The sequence below is a fragment of the Aulonocara sp. 'chitande type north' Nkhata Bay genome, linkage group LG11 (assembly GCF_057382095.1).
Source record: "Aulonocara sp. 'chitande type north' Nkhata Bay isolate Kocher_YH1m ecotype deep benthic linkage group LG11, A_spYH_male_GT1.1, whole genome shotgun sequence".
NCBI lineage: Eukaryota > Metazoa > Chordata > Actinopteri > Cichliformes > Cichlidae > Aulonocara > Aulonocara sp. 'chitande type north' Nkhata Bay.
In genome coordinates, this window is record NC_141354.1 from 7,298,835 (window position 1) to 7,311,798 (window position 12,964).

Here is a 12,964-nt window from a genome sequence, read left to right on the forward strand (position 1 = left end):
GCTGGATCTAAGAATCTAAGGATTCTTACCCGCTGTGAGATACGGCAAAAACAAACATACCAAACTAACATAAGTACAAGAAGCACAAACCACCATTAAGGCAGCTCACTCTCTGGGCAGTATTTACTTTTAAGGGTATAGTATTGTATTTTATATATATTCATTTTTTTTCACATAAATATACTTTTAGAAGTTTACCGTGAAGTGAAAACAAGTGTTTTATTCTGTTAAAACCTATTTTAATATACCTGACAATTTTGCCCATATTTTTTATTTTTTTTATTTATGTGTATATGGCACATGTGTAGCATTCATTTTACTGTTAGGTAAAATCTGTTCACATGTTTAGTAATAAATATCAAATGAAAAACATTTCCTCACCACAAGTTTATTTTTATTTTTAAAATACATTTTTATGTATGGCGAATTCCCTGTCTTTTGCTTTGCTCTACAGTATCTTTTACAGAATACAATTTTATAAAATACAACTTGAGATTAAAGAAATGTGAAAGTTTGTAAAAACTAGGCTCACTTCTAATGACTACAACATACATTTTGACAAAAGATTAAAGGTAGGTTGTTGCTTCCAGCTGTTCTGAGAAGTCTTCTCTTAATTTATTGAAAACCTGCTGCGTCACAAAGGCAGAATCCATCCAAAAAGTAGCACATCAGTAGTAAGTGATGATAAATTAACCCCAATGTGGGGACAAGATCAATAAGGAGCTAATGACATTGTAAACTTTATGTTTGAGAAGTAAGCTGTCACGCAAAGTCACAGTTTATTACCTCAGTAGTTAATTTGTATACATGAATTCTCTCTAATTATCTAAGTAGCTGCACAAATATTGCTGCCTTGTTAAGAGCATTCAAAGAGACTGCACTTCTCAGTGGTCATGACTTACGGTCAATGAGAAATGCACGTGTGCAAGGCCAACAGCACCATCTGCACCAGGTTTCCTCCATTAGTCACCCAGAAATTTAAAACAGCTTGTGCTGAGAGAAAAACATAGCAGAAGAGAGAGACCACAAAAGAAAGCAGAAGAAAGAGCACTCTTGAAGAGTCACCCAACAATGTCCTTGTTTTCGGTTTTAAAATAAATAAATAAAACGCAGATGCATTTCAGTTAAAACACCATAGTGTAACAATTTCAGTTGTGCATATAATTTATCTATATGCTGGTGTGTACTCATTTCCAAATTCCTTTTTATCAGCGCAAAACTGCAGTTTTAGATGGTTTCACACTGAACCAAGACCATGCACAAAATATAAACTGGCAATTAAATGAAAGAAAAAACATCTGCAGCTGAAACCAACACACAGCAGAGTGTGTTTAAGGCAGAATTACAACAACTGGGGCTGAGAAAGGAAGGGAGCAGCCGACAGCAGTAATCACACACATGCATGAGGACCTGCTTAGCTGTCTGTTGTGTATGTGGTCTTTAAATATGCACACTTCCATTACACTACTTTTACATGGCAGTGTCCTTATTATTTATACTTATTATTTATAGAGTGGGGAGCTCTGCTCACTAAGATTCCATTTTACAATGGAGACTGGTGCTCTGCAATGTACAAACAGTCCACATTTAGGACCTACAACTATATTTTTTCCACTACTAGCTATAAACTCATTTTACCTATGAAATATGTGGTCGACTGTACTATGCACTCTCTGAAACAGACTCGTGGATCTGCCTACTCAGCACTTGGCTGAAAACTTTCAAAGTGTTCCGTCTTGTCTCAGACTGCAAGGCTGAAGGGAAAACTGCAGGAAGACAAAAGAAGACTCTCACCATGGTGCGTGTCGCTGGTCGAGCGCATTACCCTTATCTCATTTATCACACAGACATCCCCTTTGACTGGAGGTTGCTGAATCTCCACACAAGCATGAGACAGCCGGTGGTCCTGAAGTTGCAACGGCCACGGGCCAGTCGGACAACGAAATTTCTAGTCTGAAAACTGCTTGCTTTGCTAACTAAAAACTGTGTTTGCTTCTAATATGTCATTTTCCAGAAGTTACATAACCAGGTCCTTAATTTTGTATCTGCAAAGTTCAAAAAAATGAGTCTACGGGGTGTCGCGAGCGCCGTTCTCTCTCCCAGGGGAACGCGCAGCTGCTACGCGAGCGTCTGGGAAATGACTTTTCAAAGTAAAAGCCGTGCTGTTTAAGGAGGGGCTGCCTGCTCAGTGTGAAATTTGAGATGATTTCTCCCTGAAAACATAACAACGCGTCTCTAAGCAGACAGCTTAAGGCAGATATAGGAACAAGAAAGGAAGAAGGCAGACTACAATCCCCTGTAACTGCAACAAGAACTGTGACCAGGAACTTGACTGTTACAAAACAAAGCAAGCATGATAACGGCTATGGCTCAATAGGGTTGAGTAAAAGAGTAAAAAACGCTATATAAATACCACTCCATTTACCATTTCTATAGTTTTTCTTTAAAATTATTAATATTTTAATCTCTAGACATGAAAATTATGAACAGTCTTACATGCTGGTGATCCTCTTTGTGTGCCACTAACGCAACGCCAGCTCGTGAGATCTAAAGTCTGTATTACAAAGCAAGACTGCTATCCCTGTGTAGCAGAGAGTACCAGAGCCACAAATTAATGTTCCTGGTACTGTTCAAGGTGTACCCTGCCTCTCTTATAGTAGCACCTTTGATAGGCTTCAGCCCCCTTGAATTGGATACATGGTTAAGAGGATGCATGATTGTAGGTATTGATGAATTAATGGATAGATGTTCCTTGCCTGCAACACTTTTTAAGTAGGTGGCAAATTATCGACCATGTGAATACTGAATACAGGGTTTCCCAAACGTGTATTGCCAAGATAATCATACTCCTTCCACCAGTTTGCCGTCTTTGTGTATGCTGGTGCACACATCACATACACATGTACCCAGCAGTAACGCAGTAAATATAGAATCAGAATCAGAATACTTTATTGATCCCTGGGGGAAATTATGTTTTTGTTCCAGTGCTCCATTATAAACCAACAATAGTACAATATATATATAGTGCGCATGCGCCAACCAGCGTGCAGCCTGTTACAGTCGCTCCTGCTTTTCTCTTAGTTTAGCTCTTTTTTCTTACGTATTCTTTTTTTTTTTTCTGACTTGTATTTTCCTCCGTTTTCTATCTCTTACTCAATCATGTGGATTGAGAGAGTTTTTGTTCTTCTGGTGGCCGTGGAACTGTTACTTTTATCAAGGAACGGGACCGCGGCACATCTCCTACACGCACGGACTGTTTACTCCAGAGATCAGCTGATCGCCCTGATGCCGGCCGGCTCGCTGGCCAGGCCCGCAGAAGTACCAGCTGAAATTTGGAGGAAAACACATCGGGGATGCAGAGGTCAAGGACAGAAGAGAAGAAAAAAGGTGACGGTGAGACAGCGGAGGCTCGAAGCGAGGAGGAGGTTTAAACCGTGTCTGCCGTCTATCGTGATGGGAAATGTGCGATCGTTGGCAATTAAAATCGACGAGCTCTCAGCACTGGTACGGAGTCAGAGGGAATACCGAGAGTGTAGCCTGATGTGTTTCACCGAATCATGGCTGCACCAGGACATTCCCGATGAGAATGCTTCCGTGGAAGGCTTCCACACTGTTCGGGCGGACAGGGACAGCATCGCTAGCGGTAAGCGTAAAGGAGGTGGGCTTGCTGTTTTAGTTAACAACCGGTGGTGTAACCCTGCCAACATAACAATCAAAGAAAGGACTTGTTGCCCGGACACTGAACTGTGTGCTGTTGGACTCAGGCCGTATTATTTACCCAGGGAATTCTCTCACGTCATCTTGGTGGCTGTTTATGTTCCCCCCTCTGCTAACCCCACAGCTGCATGTGACACTATCCACTCTGCCATAGCTCGGCTACAGACTCAGCACCCGAGTGCCTTTATTGTGATCTCGGGTGACTTCAACCATGTATCACTGGACAATACACTACCAACATTCAAACAATATGTGGACTGTCCCACCAGGGGAGAGAAAACTTTAGACTTACTGTATGCTAACGTCAAGGATGCATACAGCTCCTCCTCCCTCCCCCCACTTGGTAGGTCAGATCATAACCTGATTCACCTCACCCCCCGCTATGTGCCAATTGTGAGGAGGGAACCTGTGACCACCAGGACTGTTAGGAGGTGGTCAGAGGAGGCAATAGCGGAACTACAGGGCTGTTTCGAGGTGACCGACTGGGAAACACTCTGTGAGCCTTGCTATCTTGCTATAGCCTATAGCCTGCTGAGTCTGAGTCTGCAGAGGGTCCCAGTGATGTGGAAGACATCATGCCTCGTCCCTGTACCAAAGACGCCACGTCCCAGTGGCCCCCAGGATTACAGGCCTGTGGCACTGACCTGCCACATCATGAAGACCCTGGAAAGGCTCATCCTGGACCAGCTGCGACCCATAGTAAGACCACATCTGGATCCCCTTCAGTTCGCTTATCAGCCTCGTCTCGGAACTGAGGACGCCATCATCTACCTGCTCAATCGTGTCTACACCCATCTGGACCAGCCGGCGAGCACTGTGAGGGTCATGTTTTTTGACTTTTCCAGTGCTTTCAACACCATCAGGCCGACCCTCCTGGGTGATAAGTTAGCAGCGATGCAGGTGGATGCTTCTCTGGTGTCCTGGATTGTTGATTACCTGACAGGAAGACCACAATATGTACGTCTCCCACAGTGTGTGTCTGACAAGGTGATTAGCAACACAGGGGCACCACAGGGGACTGTCCTCTCCCCCTTCCTCTTCACCCTCTACACCACAGACTTCAGCCACTGCACAGAGACCTGCCATCTTCAGAAGTTTTCTGATGACTCTGCGGTGGTTGGATGCATCAGCAGGGATGATGAGACAGAGTACCGGGCTGTGGTCGACTCCTTTGTCACGTGGTGTGAGCAGAATCATCTGCAGCTCAACGTGGCAAAGACCAAGGAACTGATCGTGGACTTCAGGAAGACCAGGAAACACTTGACCCCTGTTTCAATCCAGGGGGTCAGTGTTGACATTGTGGAGGACTATAAATACCTTGGAGTACACATTGACAATAAACTGGACTGGGCTAAAAACACCACAGCACTTTACAGGAAGGGCCAGAGTCATCTCTATTTTTTGAGGCGACTGAGGTCCTTCAACATCTGCCAGAAAATGCTGAGGATTTTCTATGAGTCTGTTGTGGCCAGTGCGATCCTCTATGCTGTTGCATGCTGGGGGAGCAGGCTGAGGGTCGCAGATGCCAACAGACTTAATAAACTGATCCGTAAGGCCAGCAATGTTGTGGGGATGGAGCTGGACTCCCTCAAGGTGGTGTCGGAGAGGCGGATGCTGTCCAAGATAAAGACAATGTTGGATAACACCTCCCACCCACTCCATGACATGTTGGTCAGTCACAGGAGCTCGTTCAGTGAGAGACTGAGATTACCGAAAAGCACCACTGAACGACACAGGAAATCATTCCTGCCTGTGGCCATCTCCCTGTACAACGCATCCACTTAACACACTGTTTGCTGCTACAGCTACACATGTTTCTTTTCCAACTATTTATTTATAAGTGACTTATGTATGTATGTATGTATATATATGTATATATTGTACTATTCTTAGTTAGCGTATTGTCTGTCTTGTCTTAATGTTGGTTTAAAATGGAGCACTGTAACAAAAAATAATTTCCCCCAGGGATCAATAAAGTATTCTGATTCTGATTCTGATATATATATATATATATATATATATATATATATATATATATATATATATATATAGCGTCTGGCAGCACAAATGAACCAGCTGCTAGTTAACGAGAGACACCCGGAATGGCTAACTGAAGGCCGGACGGTCCTGATCCCCAAGGACCCCAAGAAGGGACCGGTCCCCTCCAACTACCGACCAATAACCTGCCTCAGTACTACATGGAAGCTCCTGTCAGGCATCATATCGGCTAAGATGAACAGGCACATGGGTCAATACATGAGCGGGACACAGAAAGGAATTGGCAAGAATACCAGAGGCGCAAAACACCAGCTACTGGTAGACAGAACAATCAGCCGAGACTGCAAGACCAGACTGACCAACCTGTGCACTGCCTGGATTGATTACAAGAAGGCCTATGACTCAATGCCCCACAGCTGGATACTGGAATGCCTAGAATTGTACAAGATCAATGGGACCCTAAGAGCCTTCATCAGGAACTCAATGGGGATGTGGCGTACAACACTAGAGGCCAACTCCAAGCCCATAGCACAAGTCACCATCAAGTGCGGGATCTACCAAGGAGATGCTCTGTCCCCACTGCTGTTCTGCATAGGCCTGAACCCCCTCAGTGAGATCATTAACAAGACTGGCTACGGATACCGACTACAGAACGGAGCAGTTGTCAGCCACCTCCTGTACATGGATGACATCAAGCTGTATGCCAAGAGTGAACGAGACATCGATTCACTGATCCACACTACCAGGCTATACAGCAATGACATTGGAATGTCGTTCGGACTGGAGAAGTGTAGTCGGATGGTAACAAAGAGAGGGAAGGTAGTCAGAACTGAGGGGATTGAACTACCAGAAGGCAACATTGCAGACATAGAGGACAGTTACAAGTACTTGGGGATCCCACAGGCGAATGGGAACCATGAAGAGGCCGCTAGAAAAGCTGCAACCACCAAGTACCTGCAGAGGGTCAGGCAAGTCCTGAGGAGTCAGCTGAATGGTAAGAACAAGATCCGGGCCATCAACACGTACGCCCTGCCCGTGATCAGGTACCCTGCTGGGGTAATAGGCTGGCCAAAGGAGGAGATAGAAGCCACTGACATAAAGACAAGAAAGCTCCTTACCATGCATGGAGGGTTTCACCCCAAATCCAGCACCCTGAGGCTGTACGCTAAGCGGAAGGAAGGGGGCCGGGGACTGGTGAGTGTCAGCACCACAGTCCAGGATGAGACAACGAACATCCAAGAATACATTAGGAAGATGGCCCCAACTGACCGAGTGCTCAGTGAATACCTCAGGCAGCAGAAACCCAAGAAAGAGGAGGGAGACGAGGAACCATCATGGAAGGACAGGCCCCTGCACGGTATGTACCACCGGCAGATAGAGGAGGTGGCTGATATCCAGAAATCCTACCAGTGGCTGGACAAAGCTGGACTGAAAGACAGCACAGAGGCACTAATCATGGCAGCACAAGAACAAGCTCTGAGCACAAGATCCATAGAGGCTGGGGTCTATCACACCAGGCAAGACCCCAGGTGCAGGCTGTGTAAAGATGCCCCAGAGACAATCCAGCACATAACAGCAGGGTGCAAGATGCTAGCAGGCAAGGCATACATGGAACGCCATAACCAAGTGGCCGGCATAGTGTACAGGAACATCTGTGCCGAGTATAACCTGGAAGTCCCGAGGTCAAAATGGGAGATGCCCCCAAGGGTGGTGGAGAATGACCGAGCTAAGATCCTGTGGGACTTCCAGATACAGACGGACAAAATGGTGGTGGCTAACCAACCGGACATAGTGGTGGTAGACAAACAGAAGAAGACGGCCGTAGTGATCGATGTAGCGGTTCCGAATGACAGCAATATCAGGAAGAAGGAACACGAGAAGCTGGAGAAATACCAAGGGCTCAGAGAAGAGCTCCAGAGGATGTGGAGGGTGAAGGTAACGGTGGTCCCCGTGGTAATCGGAGCACTAGGTGCGGTGACTCCCAAGCTAGGCGAGTGGCTCCAGCAGATCCCAGGAACAACATCGGAGATCTCTGTCCAGAAGAGCGCAGTCCTGGGAACAGCTAAGATACTGCGCAGGACCCTCAAGCTCCCAGGCCTCTGGTAGAGGACCTGAGCTTGAAGGATAAACCGCCCGCAGGGGCGTGCTGGGTGTTTTTTTTTTTTTTTCAAATTCAAATTCAAATTTATTTGTCACGTACACAGTCATACACAGTACGATATGTAGTGAAATGCTTGGACAACTGCTCGTGACCTAAAGAGAACAAAAAAGGAAAAGGCTATGAATAAGAAAGGAAATAAATATGAAAAATTAAAAAGGGTAAATTTAACTAGGAAGGAATAAAATATAAATTAAGGTTAAAAATGAAATAACTGTACAACACAAATTAGAATGAAGGGTAAATTTAACTGGGAAGAATAAGATAAAGATAAATATATAAATTAAAGTTGAAAATAAAATAACTGTACAACAAAATACACAATACACAATATAGAACTATATAAGAATGTATGAAGGAATCTAAATATAAATAAATATATACACAATAACAGCAGCTGTACAAGTATTAACCGGAAATGAAGAATATAGTGACCAGTGTTGTGCAAAACCAAAGTCCAGAAAGTCCAGTGTGTGTGTAAGAACCATATGTGTGGGTCAGTACTGTGTGGTGGTGTGATTGAGAGACCGTATCGCCTGCGGGAAGAAGCTCCTCCTCAGTCTCTCTGTGTTGGTCTTCAGGGAGCGGAATCGCTTTCCTGACCTCAACAGAGAGAACAGTCTGTTGTTGGGATGGCTGAGGTCCTTCACGATCTTCCTGGCCTTGGTCCAGCACCGCCTGCTGTAGATTGAGTGCAGGTCAGGGAGCTCGGAGCGGATGGTGCGCTCAGCTGACCGCACAACCCTCTGTAGAGCTCGTCTGTCCTGCATGGTGCTGTTCCCGAACCAGATTAAGATGTTTCCCGCCAGGATGCTCTCTATGGTGCACGAGTAAAAGTTCCTGAGCACCTTGGAGGGCAGTTGGAAGTCTCTCAAGCGTCTGAGGTGGTAGAGACGCTGTCGGGCCTTTTTCACCACGGTGTTGATGTGACAGGACCATGACAGGTCCTGCGTGATGTGAACTCCGAGGTATTTGAAGCTGTCCACTCTCTCCACTGGGCACTCGTTGATGACGGGGGTCTGGTAGTTCCTCTCCTGCTTAGTGCTGAAGTCCACTATCAGCTCCTTTGTCTTACTGACGTTTAGAAGGAGGTTGTTCCTCTGGCACCAGTTCTCCAGATTCCTAATCTCCTTCAGGTAGGCCGTCTCGTTGTTATCAGAGATCAGGCCCACCACGACGGTGTCGTCAGCAAACTTGATGATGGTGGTGGAGCTGGTAGTGGCCACACAGTCATATGTGTACAAAGAGTACAGCAGGGGGCTCAGAACACACCCCTGGGGGGCTCCAGTGCTGAGAGTGGTGGAGGCTGAGACATGTCCGCCCATCCTTACTGCCTGTGGTCTGCCAGTTAGGAAGTTGGAGATCCACTGACACATAGATGAGCTGAGTCCCAGATGCTCCAGCTTGGTGGTGAGTGTGGAGGGAATTATGGTGTTAAATGCAGAGCTGTAGTCTATGAAGAGCATTTTAACATAATTCCCCCTTCTAGTGTCCAAGTGAGTGAGTGATGTGTGGAGGAGATGAGAGATGGCATCGTCTGTGGAACGATTTGGACGGTAAGCGAACTGTAGTGGGTCCAGTGTGTCTGGTAGTGAAGAAATGATGAAGTCTCTGACCAGGCGTTCAAAGCACTTCATCACTACTGAGGTGAGGGCTACAGGGCGATAGTCATTGAGAGAAGCAGGGTGGGGTTTCTTCGGGACAGGAACAATGATGGACTCTTTGAAGCATGTGGGGATCACCGACTGAGATAAAGAGATGTTGAATATCTCAGTGAACACAGGAGCTAGCTGGTATGCGCAGTCTCTTAGGATACGACCTGGGATGCCGTCTGGTCCTGCTGCTTTCCTGGTGTTCACTCTCTTGAAGGCTCTCCTTACTTCATGCTCGGAGATGACGAGCACGTTTCCGGTGCTGGCAGTATCTTCCTGTCTGCAGCCGTTAGCGCCGCTAACACTAGCATTGTTGGAGACCTTAGCTGCAGCCTCGAAGCGAGCATAGAAAGTGTTCAGCTCGTCTGCCAGAGTCACGGCTGCGTTCGTCATACCGGTTGTTGGTGCTTTATAGTCCGTTATTGTCCTTAGTCCCCGCCACAGGCTCCTAGAGTCACTCTGTTGGAGTTGTGACTCTAGTTTCCTCCCGTAGCGCTGCTTCGCCTCTTTCACCGCCCTCCGCACGTTATATGACGCGGCTTTGTACGGGTCCATGTCCCCCGTCATGAGTCCCGTGTTGTAGGCAGCGGTGCGGGATCTCAGAGCGTCGCGGATGGTTTTATCCACCCCCGGCTTCTGGTTGGGAAACGTTGTGATAGTCTTTGTCTCCACGGTATCATCCGCTAGTTTCCCAATGAATCCCACAACCGCTTCCGTAAACACGTTGACGTCATCGTCGGAGCTGTTTCTGAACATGCCCCAGTCTGCGTCATCGAGTGCGTCCTGTAACGCGGCCACCGATTGATCCGTCCAGCGCGCGACCTTCCTCTGAACCGGAACTTCCTGTTTCAGCCTTTGTTTGTATTTTGGCATGAGGAAGATGGCGGCGTGATCAGATTTGCCAAACGGGGGGCGGGATTGTGCCTTGTAGCCGTCCTTGACCGTAGTGTAGCAGTGGTCCAGTGTCCTTTCACCCCTGGTGGGGCAGGTGATGTGTTGATAAAAGTTCGGCGCTGCGCGTTTGAGGTTGGCGCTATTAAAGTCCCCCGTCACAATAAGCGCAGCGTCCCGGTATTGTGTCTGGTGCTGTGTGAGTGCCTCATGCAGCTCGCATAAGGCGGTGACCGTGTCCGCTTGTGGTGGAATATAAACGGCACTTACAATGACCGATGTAAATTCCCGAGGTAGATAAAAAGGACGACACATGATGGACAGTAGTTCCAGATTTGGTGTGCAGGAGCGTGTGAGAGGAACAACGTTCGCACTGTTGCACCAGTTGTTGTTCACCATTAAACACACGCCGCCTCCCCTTGACTTCCCCGAGTCCCGTGTCCTGTCCATGCGGTGAACCGAGAAGAACTCGGCCGGCTGGATGGCGTGGTCCGGCACCGCTGGGTTCAGCCATGTCTTGGTGAAGCAGAGGAGATTGCAGTCCCGAATGTCTCTCTGGAACTTTATCCTGGCCCTGAGGTCGTCAAGCTTGTTCTCCAGTGACTGGACGTTGGCGAGCAGGATGCTAGGCAGAGGTGTGCGGTGTGCACGAGCTCTCAGCCTGTTCCTGACGCCGGCTCGCTTCCCTCTAGGCCGCCGCCGCTTCCCTTTGTTCTCCCTCGAGATCTCACTCGGCCAGCTCGGATCCGGAGTTAAAAACTTCGAATTGTGAGTACATTGTATACCAATAGAAACAAGAGTGTCACTGTCATACCTAATGTACCCAATGGTGATGATTTTGCCGATTTAGAAACGCTGAAAACTAACTTAAAAAACAAAGACAAAGAAAAAGTGGTCGGAGCAGTCGTGACGGCAGCCGACCTCACCGGCGCCATCTTAAAAATATATATATATATATATATATATACATACACATAAGTCACTCATTAATAAATAGCTGGAAAAGAAACATGTGTAGCTGTAGCAGCAAACAGTGTGTTAAGTGGATGCGTTGTACAGGGAGATGGCCACAGGCAGGAAAGATTTCCTGTGTCGTTCAGTGGTGCTTTTCGGTAATCTCAGTCTCTCACTGAACGTGCTCCTGTGACTGACCAGCATGTCAAGGAGTGGGTGGGAGGTGTAATCCAACATTGTCTTTATCTTGGACAGCATCCGCCTCTCCGACACCACCTCGAGGGAGTCCAGCTCCATCCCCACAACATTGCTGGCCTTACGGATTAGTTTATTGAGTCTGTTGGCATCTGCAACCCTCAGCCTGCTCCCCCAGCATGCAACAGCATAGAGGATCGCACTGGCCACAACAGACTCGTAGAAAATCCTGAGCATTTTCTGGCAGATGTTGAAGGACCTCAGTCGCCTCAAAAAATAGAGACGACTCTGGCCCTTCCTGTAAAGTGCTGTGGTGTTTTTAGCCCAGTCCAGTTTCTTGTCAATGTGTACTCCAAGGTATTTATAGTCCTCCACAATGTCAACACTGACCCCCTGGATTGAAACAGGGGTCAAGTGTTTCCTGGTCTTCCTGAAGTCCACGATCAGTTCCTTGGTCTTTGCCACGTTGAGCTGCAGATGATTCTGCTCACACCACGTGACAAAGGAGTCGACCACAGCCCGGTACTCTGTCTCATCATCCCTGCTGATGCATCCAACCACCGTAGAGTCATCAGAAAACTTCTGAAGATGGCAGGTCTCTGTGCAGTGGCTGAAGTCTGTGGTGTAGAGGGTGAAGAGGAAGGGGGAGAGGACAGTCCCCTGTGGTGCCCCTGTGTTGCTGATTACCTTGTCAGACACACTGTGGGAGACGTACATATTGTGGTCTTCCTGTCAGGTAATCAACAATCCAGGACACCAGAGACGCATCCACCTGCATCGCTGCTAACTTATCACCCAGTGAAAGCACTAGAAAAGTCAAAAAACATGACCCTCACAGTGCTCGCCGGCTGGTCCAGATGGGTGTAGACATGATTGAGCAGGTAGATGATGGCGTCCTCGGTTCCGAGACGAGGCTGATAAGCGAACTGAAGGGGATCCAGATGTGGTCTTACTATGGGTCGCAGCTGGTCCAGGATGAGCCTTTCCAGGGTCTTCATGATGTGGCAGGTCAGTGCCACAGGCCTGTAATCCTGGGGGCCACTGGGACGTGGCGTCTTTGGTACAGGGACGAGGCATGATGTCTTCCACATCACTGGGACCCTCTGCAGACTCAGACTCAGCAGGCTATAGGCTATAGCAAGATCCCTTACTCCCCATCATGTCTGTAATGGACTGAGTAGGTTTGTTGTTTTATGTTTCAAAGTGCTATGTGTTACTCTTTGTTAATATTTAAAATGTTTATAGTTTTTTTCTTTTTAGCTATTAGTAAGGTATTACAAAATGTTGACGAGTGGTGTAAAGGATAGGTGTTTGTGAAGGTACTGATACTGAAAAATGATCAATAACTTTGTGACTGCATATTTGAGGAATGAGAGGGCACAAAGTTTAACCTTGAAAG

General features: G+C 47.1%; 1 protein-coding gene across 2 annotated transcripts in view; it reads right to left on the reverse strand.

Moving 5' to 3' along the window:
- gask1a (golgi associated kinase 1A) overlaps positions 1–2,098 on the reverse strand; it is a 78,835-nt gene extending 76,737 nt beyond the window's left edge. For both annotated transcript variants that reach the window (XM_086310326.1, XM_086310327.1), the window contains exon 1: positions 1,795–2,098. In XM_086310326.1, the coding sequence (XP_086166452.1) occupies positions 1,795–1,797 (3 nt within the window). In that variant the 5' untranslated portion in view covers positions 1,798–2,098. The remainder of the gene's footprint in view (positions 1–1,794) is intronic.
- Positions 2,099–12,964: the final 10,866 nt, after the last annotated feature.